This window comes from Geotrypetes seraphini, chromosome 3, assembly GCF_902459505.1.
Source record: "Geotrypetes seraphini chromosome 3, aGeoSer1.1, whole genome shotgun sequence".
Taxonomy (NCBI): domain Eukaryota; kingdom Metazoa; phylum Chordata; class Amphibia; order Gymnophiona; family Dermophiidae; genus Geotrypetes; species Geotrypetes seraphini.
In genome coordinates this window covers 233,082,567-233,098,780 of record NC_047086.1, presented here as the reverse complement: position 1 = coordinate 233,098,780, position 16,214 = coordinate 233,082,567, and the positions used below count along the sequence as shown (strand labels likewise).

Sequence of the window (16,214 nt, the reverse complement as noted above, 5' to 3'; positions counted from 1 at the left end):
TTTCCTGTCTACAACAGCCTCTGGAAGCGCGTTCCATGTATCCACCACCCTCTGAGTGAAAAAGAACTTCCTAGCGTTTGTTCTAAACCTGTCCCCTTTCAATTTCTCCGAGTGCCCCCTTGTACTTGTGTTGCCCCATAATTTGAAAAATCTGTCCCTGTCTACTTTTTCTATGCCCTTCAGGATCTTGTCTCCTCTAAGTCTCCGCTTTTCCAGGGAGAAAAGTCCTAGCTGCTTTAATCTGTCGGTATATGAGAGATTTTCCATTCCCTTTATCAGTTTAGTTGCTCTTCTCTGTACTCCCTCAAGTACCGCCATGTCCTTCTTGAGGTACGGCGACCAGTATTGGACACAGTACTCCAGATGCGGCCGCACCATTGCACGATACAGAGGCATGATGACTTCCCTCGTCCTGGTCGTGATATCCTTCTTAATGATACCCAACATTCTGTTTGCTTTCCTTGAGGCCGTGGCGCACTGCGCCGATGCCTTCATTGTTGTGTCTACCATCATTCCCAGGTCTCTCTCCAGGTTACTGACCCCTAGTGGTGTTCCCCCCACTTTGTAAGTGAACCTTGGGTTCTTTTTCCCCACGTGCATGACCTTGCATTTCCCTATGTTGAAGCTCATTTGCCATTTTTCGGCCCACTTTTCCAGCTTCGTTAGATCCTTTTGGAGATCTTCGCAGTCTTCCCTCGTTTGAGCCCTGCTGTATAGTTTGGTGTCATCTGCGAATTTAATGACCTCACACTTGGTTCCCGCTTCTAGGTCGTTTATGTAGATATTGAACAGGAGCGGTCCCAGCACTGACCCCTGTGGAACTCCGCTCTTGACCCCTTTCCAGTTCGAGTAATGGCCCTTTACGCCAACCCTCTGTTTCTTGTTTGCCAGCCAGTTTTTGATCCATCGGTGGACCTCCCCTTGCATCCCGTGGTTCCATGTCTTCTTGAGCAGTCTCTCGTGTGGTACCTTGTCGAAGGCTTTTTGGAAGTCGAGGTAAATGATATCTATAGATTCCCCTTTATCCACCTGGCTGTTCACCCCCTCAAAGAAGTACAATAAGTTTGTGAGGTATGACCTTAATAGGCAACGATTATCAATTAAACATGTAACCACCCTTAGTTGCAATTCTATGAGTTCCGTGCTCAAATTCCATAGTACGCATAACTTCTGGAGTGAAGGAGGCATGGGGGTGGGCATGTCCGGCAGTTTGTGCAAATTATAGAATACTTCTTGGTAAGAAAGGATTTGGTGGTCGCTTTGTGGGTAATAAGTTGTAATTAAGGGATTGTAGCCCTGAAGAAACCCCCCCAGGGTGAAACATGTTGGTGTACTTCATCCCTTATAAATGTCCACCTAAGTTAAAGACAAATATTCTAACCACACTAAATATTCATGAATGGTAAAAAGTTGATCACATTCTAAATAGAGAAACTGCTTTAAGTGACCCGGTGAAGACTAAATGCATAAAGCCAGATACTATGAAAACTATTTGAGTATCTGGTGGCATTTCTGAGGTTCTGAAGATTAATAATTGAAGTTGAGGGTAATTAAAGGTTGATCAAAGACAGACCATTCTTCTAGTATCGATAGAATACTAGCATTGAGCTGGCGTAAGTACTTCTGCCAAATGTTAGGGGTGTAAACAGGTATGCTACACAACTGCCGGCATCATCCTGGTGTTTAAACTTCATTGACTTTTTGAGAATTTTCCCTTCAATGGGCATTTCTGTACTGGGCAGCTTTATTTAGGGGACCCCACGGCCATGTTTTGAGATCCTATTCTATAATAGGTTATAGGAATAGAAGTAGAAGTATAATAGGAATAGAAGTATAATAGGAATAGAAGTATAATAGGTTATAGGAATAGTCAGGGACCACTTCACAGGTCATAGGCCTGATGGGCCGCCGCGGGAGCGGATCGCTGGGCGCGATGGACCTCTGGTCTGACCCAGTGGAGGCAACTTCTTATGTTATTACATTATTACAGAATACTGTTGCAACCTAGTATTTGTGAGTCTTACATTTACACATCTGCAGTTATAGGCTGGTGCAACTGTAGTTGCATAAATGGGCAGGAAGATGCATAACTTGCAGTATTGTCTAAATTACACACCATTAAGTGGGAGCTTCACCCATGTGTACGCTCCCTTGCATTTATATTGTATGTGCGCCTTTACAGAATTATCATTTAGGCGCCCTGCTAGCATTTTCATGCCTAAGTTAATCAGATTTTCTATTCCACCTTTGCCTATTCAGTTCAAGGTCAGATTACATTACAAGATGTTGGGTCAGTTACCCCGGAAGTTACAATGGACAGTTTGACATGGTAGAATTGTTAGTATAGATAGATCAATACAGTTAGTTCATGTTTAGAAATGGGCTTTTACAATTACCATTACAGTTAATTCTAGGTTAGCTCCCTGACTTGGTACAGAAATGCGTACCACAATCTGTTGGAAATTCTCAAATACATAAAAAAACCCATGGTGCGGCTAAAAATTCTTGAATATCTGAATGAATTCATGTAACTCATTATGAACTCCCCTGGGAGAATGGTATAGAAAATTGAATGAATAAATAAATAAATGCAGGCAACGTACCCACCAGAAATGAACATCTATGTTTAGACTTACTAAGGGCTAGATTCACTAAGCAAACCGATTGTGTACCGATCGGTTTGCGACCTGATTTTACTCCGGCCCAATTCACTTACCTCTGTGCCAATCAGATTCTGATCCGTGCATGCAAATGAAGGGAACGGCATGCAAAGGGGACGTGATTCACAAAAGACATTTTTGAAACTGACTGGGCTGGTCGATCAACACAAGAAGCGACCGCTGGGGACCAGTCGCAAACGTCCTTTCCGACTGTCCTTGGGCCTGAAATCCCAGCCCTGTAGCCCATCTGCTGCCCCTTCCAGCTGAACTCTGCAATTGCCGCCCCGACTCTCCTGTTCTCTGCCACCCTTCCCCGCAGTGTGAATCCGTTGTTTTAAAGCGGGGCTGCACTGCGGGGAAGGGCGGCAGAGAGCAGGAGAGTCAAAAATTGCATGCTTTTAAATGCCAGGGATCGCCCTTCCAAAGCAGGAGAGTCGGGGCCACAAAAAAAAAACCAAACCCCCCTCAGCAAAAACGAACACTGAAGGCATGCGCAGACCATCTAAAAGGAAAGCAGATTGTCTGCAAATGCATCATAATCGCATACTAGTGATCCATGGGGTCGGAGGGGGCGTTCCTCCAATCACCCTCATTTTAATTTATTGTTTTGTGAATTGGTTGGACCTGCATGGATCGGCTATGGATCAGGCACGGAGAGTCAGGTAAGTGAATCTAGCCCTAATAGACAAACTTCAAAAACTAATTACATCTTGAAATGACTAGAAATACTGGTATTGCCTCTATAGCTAAAAAAACAGACAAATGTTTCCACTGCAGAACATAACATACATGGACTTTAAAATAATACATATTATTAAAACAATATTTTCAAACAATATCTCATGGATTCTATATAGGTCACTAAAATTTGGGCACCTATAATTGGGTGTGGATCCTAGATCTGTGTTAATTAGCACTCATTTGGATTTACATCCAGATCTTCTATAAAATGCGTGCCTAAATTTTATAGCATACAACTCATAAGGTGGGTTGGCCATAGAGGGTCATGGGTGGGTTAGGGGCATTCCCAGAAATTAGGCATACTGTTATAGAATGGGGTCATTTATGCACCCAACTGCCACTAGTTGCATGCAGTAGCATAGTAAGGGGAGGCGGGGGGGGGGGTGCTGCTTTGGTGGGGGCACCAGTAGCTCTCTGCCCACCCACACCCTCCCTTCCCTACTCCTCCAGCCCCGCCTTTCCAGCGTGAGCAACTACTCTGGCCTGCTGCTCATGCCAGTCTGGCTCCCTCTGAAATCACTTCTGGGTCGCAGGGCCAGGAAGTGACATCAGAGGGAAAGCCAATGCCAGCGTGAGCAGCAAACTGGAGAAGCTGCTTGTGCTGGTGAAGTTTTATAGAGGTACAGGGGTGGGAAGGGAGGGCGCGAGTGTGGCATGGGGGCACGCAAGGAGTGGGAGGAGGGTTCATGCACAAGGAGGGGGGGCACCACCCTGGGCGCCTCCCACCCTCCTACATCACTGGTTGCATGCCAGCATTTACACCAGGTTTCAACAAGCGTAAGTGTGGCAACCAAAGTTAGGCATGGCATCCTTGCTAAGTGTACACTTACCCTTAAAAGTGTGGGTATTCTGTAAATTTACTTGCACAAAGGGCAAATAAATGGACACTCAGTTATAGACCTGCTCTTCATGAGGGTAGTTCTATAACTGTGAGCTTCCATTAGGTACACTATAGAGCAACTTAGGCACTTGGGTTCCATTATACCCTTACCTTCAAATTCTATGTGCAGTGCCTTAAGTTGGGCATGCAAATCAGTGCACACACCCGGTTTGTTCACACAACTTAATTAATTGACCTAATCAGTGCCGATAATTGACAATTAACACCTTATAATTGACACTAACTAGTTCTAATTAAAAGCTAAGTGCAAAACCTGGAAAGCGTGATTCTATAAAAAGTATGCAAAAGTTGCAGTGCCCAAATTTGAAAAGGTGGCGTGGTCAGGGGCAGATTGTGGGCGTACATAAAAGTTATGTGCATTGTTATAGAATACGCCTGATCTGCACAGAACTTAGGCGCAGGCATTTAGGCCTGGCCTAAATGTCTACACATAAAGGTAGTGAGATTCCATAAAAGGTACACGTACCTTGTAGAATCGCATTAAGTGCCGATAGAGCCAGTGTCAATTTATTGGGCGCTATATAGAGAGTTTAGGGGTACTAGTATGACCTTTGTTCAATGTCAGTGTGTTTAAAGTGATGGACAATAATATTGTATACGTGATTTCTAATATTGTTAATGTGTCATTTCAAGAAGGGCAATTAACAGATAGCCTGAAAAAAACCATAGTTCAACCTTTATTGAAGGGTTCCTCTCTGGATCTTTCTGACATTTCTAGGCCAATCTCTTCATTATCTTTTCTATCTAAAGTTTTAGATAAACTTGCTTTAGATCAATTAGAAAATTTGTCAGTGAGCATGGGTTTATTAGATCAATTTCAATTTGGGTTTCGTAAGAAATGTAATACGGAAACGCTACTTGTCTCTGTGTTGGATAGTATTCGTGGAGGACTTGATAAGGGGATTGATTATTTGATGGGAACTCTTGGTGTCTCGGCAGCATTTGATGCTGTGCATCATCAACGACTATTATTAAGATTTCAGGCTCTTGGTGTTGCTGGTTTCTCTCTTCAATTATTTGAGTCATTTTTGGCACATAGACCATTTCAGGTTAAGCTTGGTTCTGATTTTTCTTGGATTGTCATCTCTTCAAGAGACCCTCAAGGGTCTTTCCAAGTTTCTTTATTCTTTGATATACCGTTTATCAAATAGGTTTATCAAACAGGTATATCAAAATATTAGGAGTCGTCTTAGATCAGCATCTCACTATGAAAACTCAGATGCAATAGTACATAAAAGTTATTTTACCTTATGGAGGCTACGAACCATCAGCTCTTACTTTGAATTTGCTGCCTTTAGAATACTGGTTCAATCATTATTACTAACTCTTCTTGACTATTGTAATATTGTCAACTTGACAATCACCAAGAAAGAACTAGCGAAACTAGTATTAATACAGAAGAAATACGATCATTGGCTGCCTATGGAGGCTCGGGTATTGTTTAAGTTGGGTTGCTTCTGTTATAAGGCTCTATATGGTACAGCCCCACTTTACTTGGTTAATAGACTTTCTTTAGCTCCATACAAACATAGCAGAAAAACCCATGCCCTGTTTAACTTTCCTTCTGTCCAGGGTTGCAAAAGCAAGACATTTCTTAATCACACTTTAGCGTTTCAAGCAGCTTTACACGATAAAAAATTTCGAACACTACTGCTTACAGCTTACTCCTACATACATTTTAGAACACAGCTGAATACTTATCTTTTTTCCAAGCATTTGACTAACTAACTTATTTTATTCCCTGGATCATGTTTACTGTTAATAATCTTTTGTAAACCGCGTTGAACTTATGGTTACGCGATTAACAAGCACAATGTTATGTTATGTTATGTACCTAAACGATTTACAATGGAATGAGTAAAAAAAAACAACAACCAACATATCTAAAATTAGAAATAAATGAAACAAAATAATTTTTAAAAGGGGGCATAAAACAGACTAATGTACTGGAAACGAAACGGGAGGAGAAAATAGGTAAGTTAATAAATCCATCGAGATTGAAAATCAAAATAAATGGGTGGAGGGAGGGGAAGATATATTATGGTAGGGCTTTGCTTTCTGCAATATTGTTTAACATTTATATTGCCCCATTATGCACTCTGTTGTCTTAATGCTCAGCATTGTACGATGATAACTATCAATTTTGTTTTCCGGTTAAAGCATCGATAGTGGAGACATTTATATTTCTTCAGTTTTGTTTACATACTATTAAGGTTTGGATGACAGCTATTTTGATTAAACATTTCTAAACCACAGATCCTCTTTCTATCACAGAACAGGGATGCATAATTTCCTGTTTTGGTTTTTTTTTCCTTATGATGGTGTAATGTGTGCTGTGTGTAATGAGGTCCCTGGAGGTTGTTCTAGGTTTTTCTTTGTCTATGAAATCACATGTGAAGAAAATTGTTTAGCAGGTTTTTAAAAGTTGAAATAACTATGAAATATTTGGGATTTTTTTTTAAGTAGTGACAATTTTCGCACTGTGGTAAAGACTTTTATTTTCCTTTTATTTGATTATTGTAATGCCTTATTATTAGATATCCCAATAGGTACTATTAAATCAATTCAGATAACAGAATACTGCTGCTAGAATTATTACTAGAAGTGTCCGTTGTGAACACTTTTCAGTTGCACTGTGCTCTGGCAAATTCGTTTTAAGATTGCGTTATTAATTTTTAAAGCTTTACATGATGTGTTTCCTTTGAGTCTGATCTCCACAGTGAAGATTTATAAACTGGCTAGAAATTTAAGATCATCAGAGATATGTTTTTGGGAAGTATGAGTACTTTCTTTTAGACATGTTAGATTAAATATCTCTAGAGATATTGGGCTCCTTTTACTAAGGTGCGCTAGTGTTTTTAGTGCACGCTGCCCCCCGCGCTATGCGTAAAAACTAATGCCAGCTCAATGGTGGCTTTAACGTCTAGCGCGCGTGGCAATGCAGCGCATGCTAAGCGCGCACTAAAACCGCTAGCTTAGTAAAAGGAGCCCATTTTTTTTTTAGAATTTCAGGTCCCAAGCTTTGGAACTCTTTGCCACAGCATCTATGGCAGATAGACTCAACTGTCGCATTTTGAAAACCAATGAACGGGGAAAGGACTTGTATAGTGCCTTTTTGTAGTTTTACAACCACACTCAAAGGGCTCCTTTTACGAAGGTGCACTAGCATTTTTAGTGGTTACATTGCCACGCGTGCTAACCCCGTGCTACACGGAAAATACTAATGCCAGTTCTATGGAGGCATTAGCGTCTAGCGAGCCTCCTTCGTAAAAGGAGCCCAAAGTGTACTTCAAGCATTTTCTCTATTTGTCCAGGTGGCCTCCCACTCTATCTAATGTAGCTGGGACAGTGGAGGATTAGGCAATTTGCCCAGAGTAGCATGGGATTTGAACCCACAACCTCAGGGTGCTGAGGCTGTAGCTCTAACCACTATGCCACATTCTCCTTTCTGCTTTAAAAAGCTTTCTCCCGAGTAATGGTAGAATTGGAAACTGTATTGTAATGGATTTTTAGTTTAAATTTTGTCAGTATTTGAGTTTGTTTTATTTAATGTGTGTTTCTTGGAAGCTGCCCAGAATTGTAGATGGTGTGGTGTAAAAATTTTTTAATAAATAAAATGTATCATACCTTTAAGCACACCCATTTATACCAGCCATAATTTACAATTTTCTGTATATTATCTCCTAGATTCTATAAATGTCACCCAAATTTGGGCCATTATCACTCAATAACTGACTGCTAACAATCAATTAATGGTATTAATTGGCACTGATTTAGAGTTGCCACAAGAGGTCACGGCAGCATGTCCTCTTAGAGGCTGCAAGGGGCAAGAGTGAGTGGCCTTCACTCCTGCCCCAATCAACCACACTGGACCACCAGGGATATCAGACAGGCTCGGGGGGGGGGGGGGGGTGTCTGGGGTCATTCCAGGGAGTAATGGGAAGGTTTTTATGACTCATGGGCCAAGTGTTATCCTATTCTGTTAAAATGTCTGGAGAGCTATTTTGACCCAAACAGACATTCTTAATCCCCTTTGTTATATAATTTTTTTCTAACTCCCATTGTGTTGGAAAGAAAATCAAAATATGGAGAATGAGTATTTTGTTATTGCTTTACACAAAATTTGTGATAGAAAACTGGATGGTTGTGTGCTACACAGCTTCACAGTTATATGGCCGACTAGACTGAAAGTAGATACATTGGGCAGAATTCAATAAATAGTGCCTGAAGTTAGGCACCAGGAAGATCCACAGTAAGCTCCAGGCAGAGTGTCCTTTACTAGCATAACATGGATTTTTCACCTAACTTTGGGTGCCAGCAAGCTCACCAGTTTATGGCAGTTAGGTGTGCATTGTATAGTAACATTCTGTCTAACTTCTGGGAATGCCCCTTCATCTGCCCATGCTCCTCCCATAAGCCATGCCCCTTTTGATTGCATGCCATAAAATTTAGGCACGGATGTTATCGAATTGCACCTAGGGGCGATACGTATGCAACTCCAAACTGTTGCCAATGAACATCAATTATTGCTTGCTGATGACTCATTAACAAGTTACTTTGCGTGCGCCTCTGTCCTAGGTGTCCACATTCGAGTGACCAACTTTAGATTGCCTATATAGAATCCAGGGGGATTGTCAATCAAATCCAACCATCTTGTCATTGCATAGCAGCTCTAATGCCATTGGCTCTTGCATTTACAAGTGGCTGTGTGGTAATAGCACAAAAAAAAGCTTTTCTTGATCCAAATAAGAAGGCTGATGCACTCGCTCTTGGGATTTCCTGCAGGTTAGCAACCTAATGAGCTCATTATAAAAACTGCAGTTGAATATTAGCTACAAGGCCTGAATAGCTGCATCTCCAGGGGGGGTGCAATTAACTTTTTTTGCAAAAGTGCTGTGCAAAGACACTGTGGCATGCCAGTTTTCAAAAAGTTCATAAATAACAACTTGCATTGATTTTCCTACATCACAGTTTGTTATTAACTTTTATGTCTAGCAGATTACACATAAATGGATTACACATATGAGGATGGGCCCAATTTTGAGAAATGTTTTCTACAAACAGGATCTAGATGCAAAAAAAGGCCAGCAATTCTGCATAATTTGATGCGTGTTTAATACATCAGCTTCATGGTGAGCATATTTATGTTTGAAGGATGTTCTTTCACATTTCCCTAATTTGGATGTTTTGGACCTTGTGTTTAGGCATTATTAGTAGGTCTCTGCTGAGATTAGACGGTTATAGAATATAGAATGGGAAAAACTCACCTTGCTTTTGAACTCTAGATAGAGTGAACGATTTCCATTTCCCATCATTGTGGATCTTATTGCTGATAGCAGAAGCTGTGCCTGAGCCCAGATCATAGCTGACTTTTATTCGACCATCACTCAGCTCAACACTCATGAAATCTTTCTGTTAATGAAATGCAAATGGCACACTGCCATGACTGTATACAGTAAAAATGGACTGAGGAAATAAGAAAGAACTTATGCACCATCATACTGTTATATGTGATGTAAAATGTCCAGTTCCCCTGATATTGTACAAAAGGCACTACTGAACACGGAGCCTTTTATGAAATATGTAAGGATATCAGCAAATACATGTGTATTTACTGGCATGTCCAATAGGAGGAGCCATTTTACAAAGCTTTTTCACCTGGTACCTTCCACATAAAAATATAGGTGAAGATATGTGGAAGTAGCCATTTTCCAACTTCCATCTGCCAGCATATTCCTCCTTCTTCCAGCCCCAGAATCAGATCCTTTCCCAAATCCCCTTCTCTCAACTCAGTCCCCATCCCCCATCTCAGCTCTTTGCACTTTTCCCAGCATCAGCTTCTTTCTCCCAATTGAACTCTCAGCACCAGCACAAACTGCCAGCTCCTTTTTCCCAGTTCCCAGCTTCTTTCTCCCAATGCCCAGGCCCCCTAGCCCCTTCTTCCAAATTCCCAGGAGTACTCCAATTCCAACATTAGTCCCCAGCTCCTTTCTCTCAATGTTCTGCCCTCAGCCCCAACATTCATCTCCAGTCACCATTCCTCAGCTCCCTCCTATCTGCCTCCCCCAACTGTGTTACTACTTTATTTTCTTTCTTATCTGCTCAGCAGATACATCAATAAGGCATCCAAAAAAGAGGAAAGCATAGCTTGGGGGCAGAGGGGGCATAGTCTTACAGCTGTGGAGGGGGTCAATCATTGAGGTAGGTTTTTGGTGCCCTTAAATTTGGGCATTCTGAGCCCAGGTACATAGTCAGATGGCCAGTGTTTTGTGGGCCTGAGCCCAAAGCAGGTGAGCACTGAATTCACCCCCAGCCCCACTCTCTGACAGGAATCTCCAAGTCCTGCCAGCTGAAGTTCTTCTTCTTGTCCAACAGCCAGCGCTCTTCCAAGAGATAGTTGACTGCACTATACAGTAGTAGGGCAGATGATGCTGTGGCAGGCCACACATGCTCAGTGTTTGTGTATGCTATTTGGAAGAACGATGGCTATCCAAGGAAAAGGAGCAAAGTTTTTACCTGGCAGGATTTAGGGATCCCTGCCAGCCACAGCAAGAGTGCCACAATTTTGGGTGGGCCTGAGTCCAAGATGGATAAACCTCCGCCCCCCCAAGGCCGTGCCACTGTCTGTCTGAGCTAGTGCCACCTGGCTTGCCTCTTAAGCTGGCCTTAGTGTCCCTGTTCCCTTCTCCCTACTTGCCTTTTTCCCACCCCAAGTGGTCCAGATTCTTTCTCCTTTCCCCTCCCCCTTTCCCATGTGTCCCAGCATATAGCCCTCTTTCTCTTCTCCCATCCAGCATGTTTTCCCTTCTGGTTCCCTACCCTCCCTTCTCAAAGTTCCATGCTCTAAAATTGCCCCCTCTGTCTCCCCCACCTCCTACAGTCTGCCCCTGGCCTCAAGCTCCCAACTCCCTTCCCTCAAACCTGCTGTGGTTTCGTGCTCATAAACAACATCCCCCCCCCAAACAAAAATGTATTTATTTATTAATTTTTCTATTCCATTCTCCCAGGAGATCTCAGAACTGTTTACATGAATTTATTCAAGTACTCAAGCATTTTTCCCCTCTCTGTCTCAGCGGGCTCACAATCTATCTAATGTACCTGGGGCAATGGGGGGATTGAGTGACTTGCCCAGGGTCACAAGGAACAGTATGAGTTTGAACCCACAACCTCAGGTTGCTGAGGCTGTAGCTTTAACCACTGTGCCACACTGTGTTATAGACCTGCTGGCACACAGCCTTGTGCTGCAGCGCTTACACACATGCTCTGCCAAAACCTCTCGTACTTCCTGCTGCCGTGTGATAGGTCCCACCAGAGCCTGTCTGTAAGCACTGCAGCACGAGGCTGTATGCCAGCAGGTGTATTGCACTTTGTTGTTGTTGTTTAAGAGCATGGAACTGTGTCAGGTTTGAGAGGATCGGAAATGGGGCACTTTTGGATGGAAAATGAGAAGAGAAAGGGGAGGCAGTTGGGCATGAATGGAAGGGGAGGCAGGGGAAGGCACTTGCTCTAACAGTGTTTGATGGGGAAGTGACCCCCACCCCCCCAACTACACCCTTGAAGGGAGCAGTAACTTTAGAAAGCTGCTCTCAACTCTCAGTGGGTGGGTAGATAGTAAGTTGTTGTACATGAGTTTTCCCCATGCGCAGCTTTCTAAAATTGCTGTTCCCTCTGTACATGGAGAAACTATGCCATGCAGTCCTGCATCTATGTTAAAAGAGACTCTATGTTTGGAGAAACCTCATGTAAAATCTTATGGGAATTCCCCACATTTTGCCTTGGACATTTGAATGCCTTTCTCCAAATTCTAAAATCTGCCTCAAAGTATGCACTAACCTTTATAACCTGCATTCCAAAAGATTTATTGTCTGCACCTTCAACAAGGATGGAGCCATGGCTGCCAACACCCCCTGCTGTTTTGGCCATGCCCTCCCAAGCCTGTTGCTGCTGCCATTACTGTATCACCCTCTGCCCAAGCCTGCTGCCACTGGCACCACCTTTCTCAGCCCCACTGCCGCTGCCCCTGCCCCAGACAGGCCCACTAATACCACCACGCTTCTTCTTCAGCACTGATATGAGGCTATCCTTGACACTGCTGCATCCTGAACTCTATGATTATTTCCTGTTCAAAAGGGCAGGTTGCATAGTGCTAGAATGCAGGCTTGCTTATTCTGTAAGTAGGGTTACCAGACGTCCGGAATTTCCCAGATATGTCCTCTTTTTGAGGACATGTCCAGGGATCCGGATGGCTTTTCAAAACCCACCACTTTGTCCGGGTTTCGAAAAACTTCTGGTAATGAGCGATGTCGGGATGGCATTTGCACATGACCAGATGCAACACGGTGATGTCACGCGCATGTGCGTGATGTCATCACATCACCCCAGCGCATGCGCTAATGCCGTGCAACGTCACTCATTGCCTGCGCAGGTCGAGGGGGGCGGGGCTGGGGTGGAATGGGGTGTGGCCACCTGGAGTAGGGAGGGTCTGGGGGAGGAGCCATGGGACCAGATTTTCTGTTTGAAAAATCTGGTAACCCTAGTTATGAACAAGGTAAGTGTAATGCCACACAAAAGGTGACACTCCCCTGCCATGCTTACCTTGCTTATTGTGTTCTGCTGTCCCTGACATTCAATCTAGGCATGATCTATTCAGGGATTTGTGTTGGCGTTTTATAAAGAAATAGTCAAATACAACAAGAGATCAAGGACTTGCAAAGCAAAATCAAACAAAACTGATCTCAATCTATCTAAAAATGGAGGAAAAAAAGCCTCAGCGGTCCATGTAGTGCAATAAGTGAATATAAATAAATCAGCACTTATCTCGTAGCCCAATGGGGACCCGTTTCACCTACTAGCTTCCTCAGGGGATCCAAGTGCTGTGTCTTGAACAGTTTGTCATACTTCACACTGCCTTTAATGTGCTGCCTAATATTGCTTAATAAAAGAGCTTGCAATCTTTTATCTTTTGATGTAATAAAAAAGACATCAAACCATAATATGAAACCTACCAGGTCCTGCGTAGCAAGGTACATTAGCAAAGCACTGGAAGAAAAGGTCTTGAACTTGAACATAATAGTTGAGATATTAGGATTCCAGCGGGTTGGGCGACCGACCAAAGCATAGCCTTCTCCGTCAAACTGAACAGTTCCCTCGCTGTCTGTAACCTGCGGGCTAGAACCAGAGGAGCTTTCAGACCAGAGTTTAGCTGTTTCCCTTACCTGTATGAATTTTGGCTAGGAAAGAGAAAAACCTACAAATCAGCAATGCCCTTTCCCTCTCCTATTAAGCACGAGATAACTCTGTATTGTGACACCTTTACAAAAGCACAAGTATTGATTAAGGTTTAATAATGTATTGATTATGGTTTAATAATGTCCGTATTGAAAGCATTCCAGGAAATGCAAGCTCTGTATTGTAACACCATTACAAAGCTCATATAAACCGCTTTGAATTGACTCCCGCAGTCATTAGCAGCAGTATAGAAGCTTTCAGTGAACAATAAACAAACATGTAGGCATGGAGAAAGAAAGAGCTAGACATTAGAGAATGACACGGTGACAAAATTCATCACAGTTCCCGTCCCCATGGATAACCATGGGAAATAATCCCATGTCATTTTCTAGTGTCTATTTCAGCCTCAGTCCTTCTACACCAGCATTCTTCAAAGCAAAGCTTGTGGGTCAGTGGTTGTGGCCATTCATACTCTGATTCTTATGTGAGCCAAGGATAATGAAGCCATTGTGACATCACTGATGAGGTTGGCTCTTAGGCATTGGTGGAATGAGGCATTATGACATCACAATATCTGCTCTGGATACCAGACACTGTCATTCTTTAGTATCTATCTCAATCGCAGTCCTTCTACACCAGCATTCCTCAAAGCTTGTGGGTCAGTGGTTGTGGCCATTCATACTCTGATTCTTCCCTCTCTCCTTAAAGAATGACATGAAGATGGTTTCCCGCGGTTATCCGCGGGGACGGGAATGGTGATGAATTTTGTTACCGTGTCATTCTCTACTAGACGTCAATGTTTCAGATGTATATATTTACAGGAGCCGAAAAAACGATCAAACTTTGAAGCGACTAGCTCAAGCTGAAGCATATTCCCCTAACAAAGCTTAATAGAGCGAAACAGGGGCCCTGTTGGGAGTTTGCTAAAGGGGGTCTGTTTGAAGAGTACTGTTTGGATCTGGGTACATTCGGACCCTTTGTTAACACCTCTTTTCTGCACCCTGCTTACACACCTTGTGGCAGAAATTCCTGCTGCAGATAAGTTTTTGTTTGTTTCTTTGCTTTGAGTTATCTGATCAATATTTTTATTCAAGTAAGGAATTATTACATAGAGTGGAGTTTTTCTAGCCCAAGGATGCATCTGCATCTTCAAAATTCTTTTTGAAGCTGTTTTGTCCGGAGGATCGAGGTGTTTTTTTTTTTTTGTTTTTTTTTTACTAAATCCAATGTGACACTGAGGTCTTTTCTTCACTTTTAAGACTAAGGGCTCCTTTTACGAAGGTGCGCTACGCTTTTTACCGCACGCACCGGATTAGTGCGCGCTAGCCAAAAATCTACTGCCTGCTCAAAAGGAGGTGGTAGCGGCTAGCGCACGCGGCATTTTAGTGCGCGCTATTCCACGTTTTAAGGCCCTAGCACGCCTTTATAAAAGGAGCCCTAAATCTGTGGCATTCTTTCCCATTGTTATGTGTTTCCTGAAAGCATTATATTGTTGTATATTTACAGGGGGTCACTTTTTCTGTTTTAGTTTGACAGCCTGTTCCAGTGTTTCAATTAGTATGTAGAGTGATAGAAAATGTAGTGTCGATAAGATATTATGTATAATACAATAAACATCACCATTGCTATATCTGTAGTCTAGACTTGCTATTCAGCTTATCAGGACAGAAGCTAAAAATTATTCTTATCTGGTATTTTACTGCTATGTTCTCAGTCTTCCCCTTCACTACATGGTAGGTTTGTTAAAGGGATTTTCATCCTGATATCCTCCACAAATCCATTAGAAGATTGACCTCTAATATCTATGCAAAAATAACATCTCTCTTCCTCTTTTTTATTTATTTACATATGTTAAACTATTATGCTCAGTGCTGGTCAAAGTAGTTAAGCAAAAGTAAAAATAAATGTATATTCTAATGCTTACGTTAAAGTAGAAGTACAGTGAAGAACACATTAAAATATTTACACAAGTGAAATTAAATGTTATTCTCAAATATACCCCCTCTTTTACTAAGCCACATGGCAAAAGCCTGGAAGACGTTTAAATCCCTAGGGGCTTCGGGGCAGTTACCGTAGTGGCAGCCGCTAGCATGGTTTTATAAAAGTAGGGGCGGAGGGGGGAGATAGACTTTTTGAGCAAAAAGTAAAGTATTGTAATTTAATGAATGTACGCAGGTAAGGCTAGACTCAGTTAGGCCAGAAATTTCAAGCTGTTCTTTCGATATATTAAGGGGAAACGACCTGCGAAGGAAGTGGTGGGACCGTTGGATGACCATGGAATAAAGGGAGGGCTAAAGGAGGACAAAGCCATCACTGACAAACTGAATACATTTTTTGTGTCTCTATTTACCGAAGAGGTTATACACAACATACCGGAAGCCGACAGGCTATACGCAGGAAACGAAGACGGGAAACTGACAGGGTTGACAGTCAGTCTAGAAGAGGTATGCAGAGAGTGGCAGAAAACTGGAATGCTCTTCCGGAGGCTGTTATAGGGGAAAACACCCTCCAGGGATTCAAGACAAGGTTAAACAAGGAGATGTTTACAACAAGAAGTAAGAGATATTTACAGCAAGATACATACAGTGAGTGTATGAGATGTAAGGGGAACAGAAAAGTACTTTCAGGAATACAAAATTGCAAATGGAAGAGAGCCATGATGGTTTGAATCTGTCTAAAATCGA

The 16,214-nt window shown here is 42.5% G+C and overlaps 1 protein-coding gene across 10 annotated transcripts in view; it reads right to left on the bottom strand.

Annotated features, from left to right (window-relative positions):
* The window catches only part of LAMA2 (laminin subunit alpha 2), a 1,204,230-nt gene that overhangs the window by 134,953 nt on the left and 1,053,063 nt on the right, over nt 1-16,214 (bottom strand). For all 10 annotated transcript variants that reach the window (XM_033936921.1, XM_033936924.1, XM_033936922.1 and 7 more), the window contains 2 exons: nt 13,308-13,470; nt 9,570-9,714 (listed from right to left, as the gene is read on the bottom strand). In XM_033936921.1, coding sequence (XP_033792812.1) covers nt 9,570-9,714; nt 13,308-13,470 — 308 coding nt within the window. The remainder of the gene's footprint in view (nt 1-9,569; nt 9,715-13,307; nt 13,471-16,214) is intronic.